Below are 16,145 nucleotides of genomic sequence, written 5' to 3' on the forward strand. Positions count from 1 at the left end.
GCAAGAGTGAAAATGGAGTTTTAGACGATGGTAGTGAGATGGTTGCGTTAACAGAAAGACAGGTGGGCAACCTGGAAGTGGGAGTGTTAAAGATGTTAAAATTTCCATTGGGCGTAACCAGGATGGACAGAATTAGAAATTATTATATATCTGAGGGACAGCTCAGGTTGAACGCTTTGAATACAAAGTTCAAGAGGGGAGGATAGGATGGTTTGAGTGTAGAGAAGAGGGTGGTTAAATTGAGAATAAGATGCTGGAGCTGCCAGACAGGAGGATAAGAGGAAGATCACAGAGAAGATTCACAAATGTAGCGAAGGAGGCTATGCAGAGGTTTGGTGTGACAGTCGAGGATGTTAGGGATAGGGTGAGACGGAGGCAGGTGATGCACAGTGGCAACCCCTAAAGGGAGCATCTGGAAGACGTTATTTTTCTGTACAGTCAATATATCTGCTTATCATATAGTATACTAATTATTTATTTGCCATTTTTCTTGTGTAGGACCATCTGATATCCATCATGGCAGGACATGACGCTGGAACCCAGCACCAGTTCACTGGAATTGCCAAGTACTTCAATTCATACACAATCACAGGAAGGAGGAATGTGAGTTGTGTATATAAACTGCTTAATTGTATAATTGTTTAAAAGCAAGAAGCTCTACGTCCCTGCTGCTGTCATACTTTGTCATACTGCATTGCTCACAGCATTTATATACCCCCCCCCCCTTTTTTTTTTTTTTTTAGTGTGTTTTGGCCACATATGCTAGCCTTGCAGCCATCGCCCTTTTCTTCAAATTGAAGCCTAAGAAAAAGCCTGCTGTCACAGAAAAGTGATTATGTAAGTATGTTAGTCTTTCTGCTTTTCAGTGTTAACAGTCTGTAGGCAAGCAACCAGCCACCAGCTTTCCAAGTACTATGGTCAAGTCAAATTTTAGCAGAACGTTACTGTTGTCATTAGGTGATTTATTTCTTTTAAATATATCTGATTTTCAAACTGCGATAGTAACTCTTCACTACTCCCTGCTAAACCAAAACATTGATGAAATTCTGATTGTTAGCTTGAATTATATTTTATTACACAGAATTTTATTCTGCTCTTAATGGTAGAATTTATGACCCATATTTATATGGTAATATGGAGCTGTAGTGAAGGAGGATATGCAGGGGGTTGGTGTGACAGAGGATGCTAGGGTGGGGAGAGATGGAGGCTGATAATCCACTGTGGTGACTCCTGAAGGGAGCAGCTGAAAGAAGAGTTATGATCCATATTTATCACCCATGCTTATTCTGCTTATCTATTACTACACTTGCATATTTGCACTAAATGTGTATTTTGTCTGTGGTATGCAAACAATGTTTTTTGCTGTGCATAAAAACGATAAATTGCTAACGAATAGAAACTCATATCTTGCTCGTTTTGAAAAGTATTGGGGAAGCAACTGTGGCTTGCATGGCAAAGCAGGTCGTTTACTCTGCCACATGTGAAAGTGTTCTTTGGCACCATGTTGTAGTTATTCAGTTGAATTGATTGACTCTCTTTTGTCCTTACAGGCTTCCATTTGCCCATCATTTCAAACAGCTTGGAATGGAAAGAGCAGCTGGACATGCTTGTAATGAAATTTGAGTGTTTGGTTTTCCAATGTTAACAATAAAAACATCTATGCCCAAAACATAGAAAACACTTTTCTTTATTTACAGTGTGCACCAGTATAAAAGACTATAATACAGAAATGTCAGCCATGTATTCAGTAAGGCTGTACTCAACACAACGACTTAAACATACAGTCCTCTGTTTGGCTCTCATAGTTGGCTAACCTAATTTGTTATGCTAGCCAAATGTAAACTGATAAATAGTTATTTTCACTGTGCCATAACCTTCCTCAGTTACTTCTGGCAGTCAGAGTTTTGCATAATTTCTAGCTTCCATTGATTATGTTCTCAGAGGGAAATAGTCTCAAGGATTGAAGGCTCCAGCAGCCAGAAGCAGGTTCCTCCGGGTGAAGTGAAGGTGTATAACAGGTGTTGATTTAGTCGTGTAGGTGCCTAGCAGAAGCTCCTGGGAGTTATCTTGTAAATGGATGTGTCCCGTAGCTGCCGTGAAGTCATCTGTTTCCAAGTCATCGAATGCTTTCATTACATCCCACAGGCGAACCGTGTTGTCCATAGAACCTGGAAAACATTACACTTTGTCACTCTGGCTATAGTGCATTTTTGAGCCGTGACCATGTCATATCATTTTTGTTTGAGGTTAATCGCTTGATGGAAAAGTATAAAGAAACTTGCAACACTCACCGGAAGCAAGGATTTCACCATCCCTGCTGAACCTGAGGGAATAGATGGTATCTGTGTGGCCCTTGAGCTCTCCCACCATCAATCCATGGCCAATGTCCCACAGGAGGACTCTGCCATCAGTGGCCCCTGATGCCAAAAACTTCCCATTGGGGGAAAAAGCGAGTGAATGGATGGGACCCTGGAAGATGACATTAAAATATTAGATTCACAGATGTTTAAACAGCATTTACTATTTCTAGCTGTGCTGCACTATACATCATTACATGAACAATTATGCACATTTCAATATAATGTGACTAAAATGACATTTTCTAAATGATGTCTGTTGAACTCTAACCTTATGACCAGTGAAGATGCGCACACAGTTTCCACTTAGGACATCCCACACACGGATGGTACGGTCAGATGATCCTGTGGCAACATAATTGGAGTTTGGGTGAAAACGAGTGCAAGTGATGTCAGCCAGGTGACCAGAAAATATCCGCAGAGGCTGGTAGTGATCTGTCGCCCAGAGTCTGTTAAGAAAGAAGAAAAAAAAAAAAGAGCAGAAGGTGGACCAATGAAAAGCACCTGTAGAAGGAGCCAATGTGGATCAACAACAACATGATGTTCCAATATGCTATCAAATAATTACAAAACAAGGTCTGAAGTTTCTTACCGGGCTACCCTGTCATGTCCTCCAGACACAAAATAGTAGCCATAGGGGGAAAACTGCGTGTCCCACACTGGGTAGTTGTGCCCTTTGTAGGCCACCAAACAAGTAAACGTTAGGAGACTCCATAACCTTACTGTACCATCTTCTGAACTGGACAACAAGTAGTTTCTGAAAAGAGAGAAACATTTTCATGACATATACAGCTTGATCTGTTGTATAAATAAATAAATAGTAGGGGTGCAACGATATTCGTATCGATATTGAACCGTTCGATACAGTGCTTTCGGTTCAGTACGCATATGTATCGAACAATACAACATTTTTAATTTATTTGATCAACTTTCCTTCTGACGATGCTGTCTGTGTTGAGCGCTCAGTGGATCTGCGCTCGACAGTGCAGCCTAGGCGGAGTAGTCGAACGCAGATTCACTGAGCGCAGGGCAAGCTAGCGAGACGAAAGCTAAGCTCTCCTTGCAACATGGCAAATTTAACCTCCTCCACCCTCATTCAGATCTGGCGTTTGGAACTATTTTGGTTTTCATGTGACGTATGACCCTGAAGGTAAGCGCGTCATGGACTAAAGTAAAACAGTATGTTGGATGTGCCACGCAATGCTCAATTACATGGGTGGGAGCTAGTGTGTTAGCGCAGTTAGCTCGTTAACGTGCTGGCCGTCCAGCCCCATGCACGGGGCGATCGGCGGTAGCTCGTTAACGGAGATTTGCCGTGTTGTGGCGTTAACGTCATTTCAACGAGATTAACACTGACAGCACTAGTGGGAACACAACGAATATGACTGCACATTTACGCCGACATCATCCTAGTGCAAAGACAAGTGGAAGCAGACAAAAACAACAAGCACGCATGCTACTAACTTTAGCCGAGTCATTTAGATAGCTGTTAGCACATGATCCTCCTTATGGGGACCTGATATGTTTAATATGCTGCTGAGAATATAGCCCAGAAGAAGCGGATAGTATAGCTTTTATTTTGGAAAGAGCCATTTCTCTGTAATAAACTCTCTTTTCCAAAGATGAGTGATTCCTCAATCAGATACAGGGCTCGCAAAATCGCTAGCCCGACATCCTGGGGCTAGCGATTTTTCCAGTCGGGCTACCAAAATCTATCTCTGCCCTGCCCGTCGGGCTATCGTAGGAAGGAAAAATATATGTCAATGCTTTTGCATTCTTTCAGAAATGTAGCTGGGTAATTATGTCATTGGCATCGGTGAGCCACTGTCAATATGTGACATATTGAAATCGCGTTTGAATTTGCGCTTGTTTTTTGCTTTCACTTTGCAATCGCGCGAACTGTGTATAGAGAGCGACAGCACTGATTGGTGAGTGATGATAATTTGCGCACCAATTCCTCTGACATCGTCTTATTAATCGTTAGCTTACTATGCAAACATGACAAGTGAAATCTCCCGCAGCTTAAACATGTGAGAGGTTGATCGCGCAGAGAATCGCTGAGCGTTATGTGAGTGCGTGTGTAAAAGCAGCAGGATATATATTTCAGTTCTGCTGAGCCAAATAAGACAGGTCAGGGTGAAGAAGTGACAGCCAAAGAAAAGCTTACCACAAAACGGAAAAGTTATGACAAATCAGACTATAAGGCAAAAAGAAAGTGCAGCTTTATGGTTTCATGGACAAAATAATTTCTGTGGCTGCAATATGACGAGCTATATAACCAGGGCTGCACATAAGTGGTCCGCAGGTGCCCATTCGCTGTCAAAATAAAAAACGCGCACAAGATAAGAAGTTGCAACGCGTGTTTGCGTACATAAGATTTTCAGGAGGACAGACATTTGTTTAGAACTCTTAAAGATGTCAAAGAAGCTCCTTTAAGCAATTACTGTGATGTTCCTCCACCTCCAAAGAAATGTCAGGAGTCCGAACCACAAAAGAAGCACGTATTCTCGAAAAACTAGTTGCAGGAGGTGAGCTGGCTTCAAACAAATGATGAACGCACAGAGATGTGGTGCGGAATGTGCCGTGAAAATTTAATAAATGACAAATTAAAAAGGCATGAACATTTTTTTTGTATCGAAAAAATATCGAACCGTGACACCAAAGTATCGAACCGAACCGTGAATTTTGTGTGTCGTTGCACCCCTAATAAATAGTGTAATTTTTAAAGGATTTAACAAAAAACATGTAATCTCCATTATCGTCAGGTGGACGAGTGGCTCTACCTGTCCGGGCTGAAGCTGATGCCATACACTGGTCCACTGTGTCCATACATTATCTTTGATTCGCTGGCCGTCTTCTCATCCATGATCCTTTCCAGCACATCGTCTGACTCTTTGTCAATCAAGTTCAAGTCTTGAAAGAAAATAGGAAAAAATTCAAGGGCAATGTTTTAGAAAAGTAAAGATGTTGTCAGTATAAAATAGTGTACCTGCTGCAGACTTGACTTTGCGGAGCTTTTTCGGTGTGACACTCCACACTCGTACTGTGGAGTCAGCAAAGCCTCCTGCGATCAGGCTGGAGTCATCAGTGAAGTCCACTGCAGTCAGACCCTTAAGAAAATAAATACAATTAATTTATGTCATAGTTTTCACTGCTTCAATGCACAATCATTAGAGGTATGACAATTCTGAAACTACGACCGATATCATATCCAAACACCCACAATCAGAACGCAATCCTACATATTTCCCTACACCGGAAACATAATGAGGTTTTTTTGTTTTTTAAATTCATCACTCATGAACAAGTCTCCAGGTGTGGGATAAAATTATTTTTTCCCCATTTTTATTTGTCCCCTCTATAGGAAAACATAAGTCAACTGAAACTATGGCCAAAAAAATAGGTATTGACTAACCATCATTTTGGAGAACTGCTGCTCCTCTGGCAAACAAATTAAATGCATCATAAAGCTTTACCTGGTATGCATTGAGAAAAGTGTAGAAGCAGACAGAGGGGAGGTTATCTGATCCTAGACGAATCCTTTTCGTGGCCTCCTTCATGTACATGATCTTGTCCAGCTTGTCTGAGTCTTTGAGTTCTGGCAGGGGTATCCTAAATAAGACACATTTTATCAGACCTCTTTCTGTGTTGATTCAAAAAGCATGACTTTGACATTCAAAATATATCTGACCAAGAAGATTAGATTAGCCTCTACAGTAGTGTGCAACAAACACACAGCACAGTACTGTGTAAACAATCCCTACCTATTCTGTGAAGGAGCATTTGGATCCTGCTTTTTGCTCTTGGAGCCCATGCTGTCCTTTTTTGGCTTCTTCTTCTTGGGTTTACCCTCCTCATTCTCTGCCTCCTCATCCTCATCATCAAGGGGCAGCTCAATTTCTGGTTCCTTCAGCAATCCATAGTAAACCTTCACATGGTGAGTGACAAAGGAACAAGGACATGTCATTTCAAAGGTTTTGGTATATAAGTGTAAAGAAACATGAAAAGAAGACAGAAGTAATTGCTCAAACTGGTGGCAGATACATGTGAGGCTATCTTAATTTTAAAAAGCTACTGGATGCCCTCAGTATAGGGTCATGGGTTCAAAATTCAAGTTGTCAAACGTCCAAATGTGTGGCGTAAAAATCCAACCTTAGTTTTATTGGCTTCACGCTTGGCCTCTCCTGCCAAGCTGCCAGACATTGCATCTATCTGGCTCTTGCTGCGTGGCATGCCATCAAAGATATCAATGTAGAGGTGCTCTTGGATAATATTCCAGATCTGGTTGTTCTGACGCTCCTGCAAGTGTCTCTTCAGCAACTGATAGGAGTCGCGGGAGATACGCAGGACAAACTTGCTGGTGCGGAAGTCCAACAAAGTCTCGTTGCCTCTCATGTGCTCCTTCTTTGTCAAGCCAGATAAAACACGCAAGTCCTCTTCATAGTAGCACTCCTGGTCCCCACTGAACCTGAGAGGGAGGTGAACATAAAGAAATAAAGTTATTAAGGTACACGGAAAATGGAGTGTGGTTGATATTTGGAATAATGTACAATTAGACTCACTTTTCAAAGAAGGCCTTAGCCTCACTTTCATGGTTGTTGTACACCAGCTCCAGATACATGTGGACAAAAAGTGGGTAGAAGACCTGGGACAGTTCAGCTCTGTGACAGTCCAATACTGTTTCTATGAACTTTTTGAGGTCACTGTAGTAGACCTCATAAAGAGTTGGATCTCCCTGCTGGCTGTAAGCTGACAGTACCACACGGACATCTGGCTGGTCCTCTGCAACTGCTGATGAAAAAGTCCCAATGAGATGGGTTGTATTAGTAGTGTGTTGGTTGTATCCACGTGGGAAAAATCCTTTTTAAGATTACCTAAACTGTCAATGTAACTACAAAGTAAATACAACTTTGCCTTTTTTAAGACTTATTTTTTACCAACAATGCACCACCAATGCTCCGAGGTCAATGATCCCACTTTATACTGGTGATTGCTTTTTAACTGACTGATAATATTAAAAACATTTAAAAATATCCATCCTCCTTTTGTCCTGTGTCATCTGACTAGTCGCCCAAATAGAATGTCTTGCATGATTTTTGCATTCCATATCCTAAAGCTTTGCACATTTTATTCCACAACCCCTTTATTTTTTGGCACGACCAAAATACATGTGCACAATTCTACATCAATTTGTCCACACAGTCTCCAGCATGCAGCATTCCTCCAAGTTTTTGAAGCTTAAGAAAACAACAACAAAACAGATCATGTTAAATTCTCTCTGTATCCTGGAGTTAGTGGCCATGCACTGTGTTTTAAAAATTAAAGTTCCTTCTTAAATTTGTTCCTTCTTTTCTTTTATCCTATTTGTCTTTAATATACAGAAAGGACGTCTTTCTGCATGACCTTAAATCTCTGTACAAAGCAGAGATTTCTCTGCGTTTTCTTCTGAAATACCTCAATAATCTCATTTTATTTGATCAGTTTTATCCTCCTCCTCACAATAATACCTTACTTATCTTAGGTATCAAAATTGTTCATCTTCACCTAATTCTAATTTTTCCTTCAGTCTTTCAAAACCCAACATATTTTTCCCCCTTAAACATTGTGCATATTGCTGCGATGCCTTTATTTGCCCAGTGCTTGAACTTTCTATCATGCATGCCAGGTATAAATCTCGAGTTTGATGCGAACCACCATAAAAATTCCGTTTCCAAACTTTTCGATTTTGCAGTGTATCCCTCCCATCACCAATATATCAAAAGTCTGATTGATACACTTTGATGCTTGGTAAAGCTAAACCTTCTTTTTCTTTAAAAAAAACTGCAGAGTTTGTATCTGACCCTGGGTTTCTTTCCACCGCATATAAACTCAAGTTTGCCTCCTTTTTTTTTTTTTTTAAATTTTAAAGGGTATGATCAGTTAATAACAATATATTTAGCTGTTTCACTTTCTATTTGCAATTAGACTTTCACATCATACACGGCATATTATTACTGGTATCATCACATTAAAAACACATTATCACTGCAATCGCTTCACTGAATGAACACGAAGTAACCCTGCCGTAAAACTTAAAGCTATATAAACTTCGAATATGTTAGTACTCGAAGTTAACACACCCTGTAGTAAAGAAGCGCTTAACTCTTAGCGCTCTGAGCATTATCCCTAACTGATACCACTACATTAGGCTGTTGTGTCAGACTCGTGGTTGATCAGGAGATGTTTGTTAAGTGTTTCATACATAAAAGCGGCAGCTAACTGTACTGTACCTTTCGTTGGCGCCTGGGCTCCGGCGGAGGATGATCCGGTAACTCGGCTGAGAAGAGAGCTCACATCCCCGCCTTCTAAGTCCACAATACCGGCAGCACCTCCCGATCCTGCCCCGGCCGATTCAGTTGCCTTCGGGTCCAGTGAATTTTCCGGTAATCCCGCCTCACGACGCAAAATCTCGACGGACTCGATGAGTTTGTTCTTTTTGAGGAATTGCAGGACTGCCAGCAATGTCTGCTGGTCCTCCGGGGTAACCGCGGCTGTTTGTTTGTTGCTTCCAGTCGAAGAGCCGGAGCCGGGAGACGCAGAGAGCACTCTACCATCGTTAGCATTGTTATTTCCAAAGCCATCGGTTGATGGTTCTGTTTTAATGTCCGTTTCTATGTCAGCGTCGCTCATACCACCTTGTACGGCCGCCATTTTCAGAATGAATTGCGCATGTGCGACGTAAATCAACGGAAAACACTAACCGTACAAGACCAAGACATATGATTGGTTCTTACCAGTGAGCGTGGTGTTACAGAAGTCCCGCCCTTCAAGTGAGTGTAGTGTAGCGGTTTACGCATTAGGGAGCGGAAGGTCGCCGGTTCGATTTCAGCTCGAGATGAAAAACTGATTTGAGGTTTGCGTTTGGAAGGGCAGCTGATGTCAAAAGTCTGCCGAATCAAACATATGGAATTACCTGCTGTGGCAACGCCCACTTCATAACTTGATGCTATAATGTTATAATAATATAAATATAAGTATAAATATCTAATTGTACCCCAGCATAAAGACTGCATTCACAAGTGCATAGGTTTCACCAGAGAATTGTTATGTGTATAGAGTGACAAAATAATCAGTACTTTGTTTTGCCAAAGACGTATCTATCTTAATAATAATAATTATAATAATTATACAATCCAATTTATATCATTTTTTACCAGTTGGTGGCACTTTGTTCCCACACAACAGCTGGCCAGCGTCCCAGCCACCTCCTTGGACAATGTGTTGCTGCTATGAATACAATCTGGTATTCTTTTTAATCTATAAAACATTGGTGAATGAAAACAAAGTGAAAATTACTTTGCAAATTTCTACGTCATCTCCTCAGTTACACTGTTATTAATATAGATGTTTGTTGATACATCAATCTTCTGCACCTTTACATTATCTTATGATCCATCTGCCTCTTTTATTGACATACAATATGAGTCTTCAGAAAATGTGTGACACAGTAAGATGAGGTATAAGTAGCATTTTCATAATAAGTGACAGCTTGTATCACTGAGGAAACACAAGAAGGACAGTAACTGTGTATGAGTATGAGTGGTGTTTTCTTTGCATTCTGCTGAGTCCGAATTTTTGTCCGAACAAGACAGCACACCTTGCTTGAGCGAACAGTCTGTCAATGCATTCATGTACAGCTGACTGTGCATCTTTTGAGGCAGTTAATTTGTTTTTATTTCAAGGAGCCTGTCAGTAAAAAATTAGAACTTGATCTTGTTTCATTGTGTCTCTGCTGGAAATAGTGCAAAAATCTGGATTTGTTTGTTTTTTTATTTGACTCCACCGTCAAGTATAATACATGTACTGTAAATACAATAATACTGAGTTCTAACAAAAAATGAACACAAACATGTACTTGCAGTCTATTATTGAGTATAGCTCTGGTTGTAACTGATCTCCACCTTATAAACCTGTGTAATGCATTCTCGACATTAAGACTTTGATAACTCAGCAGCAGGTTCAGCACGCAGGCTACAGTCGATTTTAAAGACTGGGACAAAAGAGGGGTTCACGGCACAAGAAGCGTTGTATAACACTGCGGCTATGTTGCTCCTTGTGGAGGAGAGATGGGGGTGGGGTTGGCTGGTGAAAGTGGGAGACATACATGTGAACACCAGCAGCTCAGGGTGTGGTCATCAGCACAGGGCCATTGTAAAGCTGCTAATTAGAGAGAAAATCCATTCCTTTCTGTGGTGTAAAGATAACAACATTACTTTGTAGGCTGACATATTTTTGTTTTCATTTTCACTTTAAAACACGTCAGACTGAAGGTTTTTGATCTGTAAGTGACTCCTTCATATAGCAAGTTACAAAGCGCCTGATTACTCATGCGCAGCCATATGGCTTAATTTCCAGTGCCTGCGTGTCTATAAAGGAAACAGCGGCATCTGCTTTTGTACTTGTATTGAATCCCTACAGTTTGTGGTTGTGCTTTTTTCCTTTTTTGTTTGTTTGTTTTTTGAAATGACAGAATAATAGTTCTACTAGGATTAATGTGATCTGAATGAAAATCAAATTAGGATGTGTAAAAAGTAATAACGAGAGAAATCTCCTCTAGCTGTTTTGATGCTTCATGATTCTTTACAGATGTCGACACCGATACGATTACTTGAGGTTTATTCGTCTAAAAGTGGCTATTATGGTAAACTGTCTCTGAAATAGGTACAATATATCACCTAACATTACTTTTATGCTCACACAATGAAGCATAACAGAATTTTTCTTCACTATGACAACAGTTTTACTGCAAAATAAATGCATTTATATTGCCTTTGTCTACCTCTTGTGTTATTTAGCGAAACATAATATGAGTAAAAAAGGTTTAGTAGTGTTTATCAGTCTGTGTTTACTCATTAAAAATGTTTTCATGCTCATTTCCAGTTTATTTTTTATAAGTTTCAGTGTTATTTTTATTTTCTGTTGTTTTAATAATGGCGTTATTTGTCAGATTGTAATATTTAAGAAATTCAGAACACTACTATCGTACAACACAGCAATACTATCCCTGTCTCAGTAAATAAGCGTACCAAAGCCTACCAGTTGTCAAAAATGTCCCATAAGTTGTCAGTTTAGTATAAATTTTTAAGTGCAAAATATCAACTAACGCTTTTTCACATCTAGTTCTAGTTTTTACCTCATAAAAATCACCCTGGTGAGGATATCTGAAACAGTTTAAACAAAGAAGCTTCTTGTGTTTCCATTATTTTCCACGTGTCAGTGTTTCACAGCATGATCTTTATGTGCCCCACCCTGATCCACATGAACCTCAGTTCCCCGGTGCTGCCAGGCTAGCAAATGCAGCTGGGGATAGGAAGCCACTTGTTTTCTTGTCCACTTTTCCCTTTTTAAAATTTTATTTTAATGACTTAAATGACCACATTCGAGTAAAAAACCCACTTTTCAAGCCATTCGTTTGATTAAGTGGTCTTTTCTTCATCTTATGTGAAGCTGCTCTAGAGCTCTTTGCAGTCATAATGAAATGGGTGAGTGAGGTGAAAAGAGACGCGTGTTCAGTCTCATCCTCTCTTCACACCTCAGTGATGACTTTGCTCAGTTCTCTCTCTCTCACTTTCTCTCTCTCGCCAGAGTGTGTGTGTGCTGTGCTGGTGTGTATGCTGGAGGACTGTTCCACCATCCCCAGTTTCTCTGTCACGAGGCAGCAGGGTGTGGCTTCCCCCAACAGGGACAGGTTTTCTGGAGCGAACACAGACCCTCAAAGAAAAAGCGACTGTTTCATGTGCTCTTTAAAGTCTGATATTCGCACTGCTTTAGTGCCACGATATACTATTTGAATTAAAAATCTTACCATAAAATCTAGTCAGTTGTAGCATTTAGCAATATCTATGCTGTATTTCATCATTATTTCGACTGCTCTGGTTTTCTCTACTTGCTATAAACCCTTACATTTCTATGGCACTAATAAGCGGAGTGCTGATACGACTGACATGCATCAGTGAGTTAAATTAAAAGGGTGTTGGAGTGTGTTTGCATGGTTACTGCACAGAAACAGAAGATGTGCTTTATGTTTATATAACCCAATAAAACTGGGGAGGGTGTTGGGGGGGTGTTTGATGTGATAATTACAATTGGTGTCACCAGCAAATTCGAAAAAAAATCTGCAGGTTTGCAGGTTCAGTGATGGTGTTAGCAGATGAAAGTTTCTGTCACATTTGATTTATATTAATTTATTCCAAAAAAAAAGATTTATGGCAAAGGTCATCATTAAAAAAGCATTCACTTTGCAGGGAAGTGTGTATGTGTATGTGCATGTTCATGTTAATGTTTTATTTCAGTGGATGTGTGTGGAGGATATCTGTTTCTTGAGATTTAGTTAAATGAATCCAACTACATGAACATTACTGTTTATGCATAAATTATCCAAATGATGATGTAATTTTGGCTTGATCACTGTTGTTTCACCTTGAGTGTCCTTACGGCTAACACTTTGTGCTCCTGCTGTTTTCACTGTTAATCCTTCCTTAATTTTTTGACGAGTATTCTGCTGTCAGCTGGGGAGAGAGAGAGAGTGTGACTGAAAGGACATCTAATGATCACCTTTATTAAAAGAACCATTAGTTTTCTTCCGCTGACAAAACACTGCCTTCCTGTCTTTGAGCAATAAACGGTCAAGAAACGGATTTAAATCCCCCACTGACATGCACGAGTAAATAATTCATGAGGTGTGACTCTCAGAAGAGGTGGAAAATACCCGAAGAGATGGAAAGGGAAAGAGAGAGAGAGAGCGAAAGAGAGAGTAAGGGAGGGATGAAAGGAGAAAGCAGAGAAAAGGAGGGTGGAGGTAGAAGCATGGTGTGTGGGATGGGGAGAGGGTCGGGAACCGAGTGGGGCGGGGCAGCACTTGGGGAGCGGTAACAACGCAGGAAAGATGGTAAAATGAGAGTCTGTACGGCTGAGAGAAGGTCGAGGGAAAAACATTACATGATCGTGAATGTGAATGTGAAAAGTGACATATACAGGTGAGAGGCAGGTGCAGAATAAGGTGTGAAACATTTGAAGTATAAAATGAAACTGAAGCAGGCTTGATACAGTAGGTATGAAGTCTTCTAGTAGCTATTGGCAACAGATAAGAACTTCATTTCTATCTGGTTTAATTACACAGATATGATACAAAACATAAAAAGCTGCAGTGTTTGATGGCCATAATAAAAGGCTGATAAGTGCTAACTGAATATAGTTATTTGTCGCAATAACTAATCCCTCAGAAACACTTAAGCCTCCATTTGTGAAGACTGGATAAACATTGTTTTGCACCCAGTGTGCAACAAGCTTTGAGATTGCTACACATGCACCACGTTAGGTAGCTAACAATTGCCCTGAAATCCATCTTTTTGTCAGAGTAATGCCTTCAAAGCACCTACTAGCCTGTCATTCCTTGTCTGGCAGAGGCCCTTAATTTATTTGGCCTGTGTCAGGAAAGTTTGTGTGTGCGTGCGTGAATGCACCGTGGACCTTTTGCCTATCCAAGCGGAATAATGGGTGTGATTGTGGCACTAGAGATCTCCATTTCGGGGAACGGAAATGTGGGGAGTCTGCATTATTCAGTACTGACCTAACTGGAGAGCTGGATTCTGCACGCAGACATCAGCTTTGCTGGTCTTACAGCTTAGCTGGCGTTTTGGATATATGCTTTATTGTCTTGTAGTGTTGTTTCTGGTTTTTGTGTAGATAAATCCCAATAACAGGGTTAATTTAGCAGTATCTTGATGTTTAACATTAAAAAAAACATGCGGTAAAAGTGAATAAATATATTTCCCAAAAATGCTCAACTATACTTTTAAGATAGTTTCACTTATTAATGACGTGCTGAATGTAAAGTTAAAAGTTTTAGAAAAGCTTTCCAACATTTTGTATATGACCTGCCACTGTATGTCAGATGCAACTGCAGCCAGTCACAGCTGAAATCTGACAAAGCAAGATTTTATAAAGAAAGTCAGATGGAAACAGGAAGTCTAATGAAGTTTTCAGGTCTTAACAAATTCTTTTCCAGACTATTTAGAAGTGATTTTATTTGGAAGTAAAACAAACTGACTTTGCTCTGTAAATTATGATTTAGTTTTATTTTCCAGTCATTGGAAAGAGAGCATGTTTATCCTTGGGCTTCTAATACCACATGATACAATTATGGCCAAAATCAGTGTCATAATGACTTTGATCAGTGTTGAGATCCCTGTTTTTTTCATGAATATTCATTGAGTTTTAGTGAAAAAATGTTTTGCACAAAATGCAATGTTGTGCAACATTCCTGTTAATGCACAAATCCACACAGTGAAATAAAATTCCCCTAAATTCAATGCATGTAGAAGAAAATTAACAAATCTTTAAATAAAACAATGTAGCAAAACTTTACACAAAATTTAATCACCTTTATATTGTGCTGTTTTCCTGTTAACTAAAACATCTTTTCAAACAAACAAGGTGCATGTCCTTGAATCATGATATAGTCTTTTTGCTTGTTTTAGTATTTTTTAATCATAGTTGTGATTAATCATGTTCATTTGGGTGTGGGAAGCCAAAATTGTGGCTGACATTAAAATTCACTTAATTTTGCAGCCCCACTGTGTCTACTAATCACTGTCATCATTATCGTTCTCACCATCCTAGCATGTTAGTAATTATCACATTGTCATCTAGTGGCTGAGATTTCAGCTAAACAGTTAAACAACCTGATTTTTGTTTAACTGGATAAAAATTCTTTCTGTGTTTTGTATATAAAGTTGTCATCCACAATATTCTTGTAACAGGAAAGTTTGGACATTCACTGGATATGAAGCACACACACCAGTGATTTTCCAAAATGCTTGTAGTCCTATTGTTAAACTAGATAACTATTAAAAATTTGTTATATTTTATACTAGCAAGCCCAAAGTCAGTCCAACTTTTTTTTAATGCGGTGGCATTGAGGCAGTTATTTTCTGCAAAATCTGATATCTTTGCATTGGTTTTGTTCTTAACTGAGCGTTCAGTTTCCATTAGCCAAGAAGTTAGCTAACTATCACTAGCAAAACAATAGAAGTGACCTAAATTTTGCTAACAGCAAACCTAACTTGATGACATATTTATTATATTGTATAAATTATTGAAGAAAACGCTTGAAACACTTGCCATTAGTTCCACAGGAGGATGCTGTTCAATACAAGGCTTAAGCAGAGATTATAATGCTTTGCTAGATAAAAAAGATAAAAATGTGTGGAAAATGCAGTAATTACTGTCGATATTTTACCAAATAACATGTTGATTTCATATTTTAACATTTTTTTCTTTCTTCACAGCTCACCCTCTCTCTCCTTCCTGTTTCTCCTTGTTCCCTCCCACACATTTTCTGTCAGAAGAGGTCTAACTAGGTGCTTAAACAACCCCCTGCTCCAGGCACCTCACAACACGGTGCTGGGTACATTACAGTTTCTCCATCACTATAAATAGCACAGGTTCTAATTAACCAGCACAACACAGTGAGGCAAAGAAATCGGTTCTATTAAAACAGTTGATGATTCAAGTTGTTTTATACATTCTAAGCTGTATTTCTATATATCATAAAATATTCCACATGATTGTTATTCTAATTAACTGATTTATGCTGCTGACTCACATGGTATTCTCACAGAATGAAAAGTCCTTTGTTCAGCAACACAGACATTGCCTCTCCCTACAAAACTATCCCTCTTTGTGGTCCAGTGACTACATATATAGACTATCACACACACACACACACACACACACACACACACACAC

At 39.6% G+C, this 16,145-nt stretch overlaps 1 protein-coding gene across 2 annotated transcripts; it reads right to left on the minus strand.

The window, feature by feature from the left end:
- Positions 1-1,671: 1,671 nt before the first annotated feature.
- On the minus strand, positions 1,672-9,059 carry taf5 (TAF5 RNA polymerase II, TATA box binding protein (TBP)-associated factor). Of its 2 annotated transcripts, none has more exons than XM_026170085.2 (11): positions 8,627-9,059; positions 6,920-7,145; positions 6,510-6,825; positions 6,122-6,285; positions 5,834-5,969; positions 5,347-5,467; positions 5,141-5,270; positions 2,950-3,114; positions 2,629-2,806; positions 2,292-2,469; positions 1,672-2,168 (listed from the first exon to the last, which is right to left on the minus strand). In XM_026170085.2, the coding sequence occupies exons 1-11, from the start codon at positions 9,045-9,047 to the stop codon at positions 1,954-1,956; spliced, it is 2,250 nt and encodes a 749-aa protein (XP_026025870.2). In that variant the 5' UTR covers positions 9,048-9,059; the 3' UTR covers positions 1,672-1,953. The 2 variants fall into 2 exon arrangements, with proteins under 2 accessions (XP_026025870.2, XP_026025869.2); XM_026170084.2 differs by having other exon boundaries at positions 6,920-7,148.
- Between the last annotated feature and the right edge of the window lie 7,086 nt (positions 9,060-16,145).

This window comes from Astatotilapia calliptera, chromosome 6 (genome assembly GCF_964374335.1).
Source record: "Astatotilapia calliptera chromosome 6, fAstCal68.1, whole genome shotgun sequence".
NCBI classification, from domain to species: Eukaryota; Metazoa; Chordata; class Actinopteri; order Cichliformes; family Cichlidae; genus Astatotilapia; species Astatotilapia calliptera.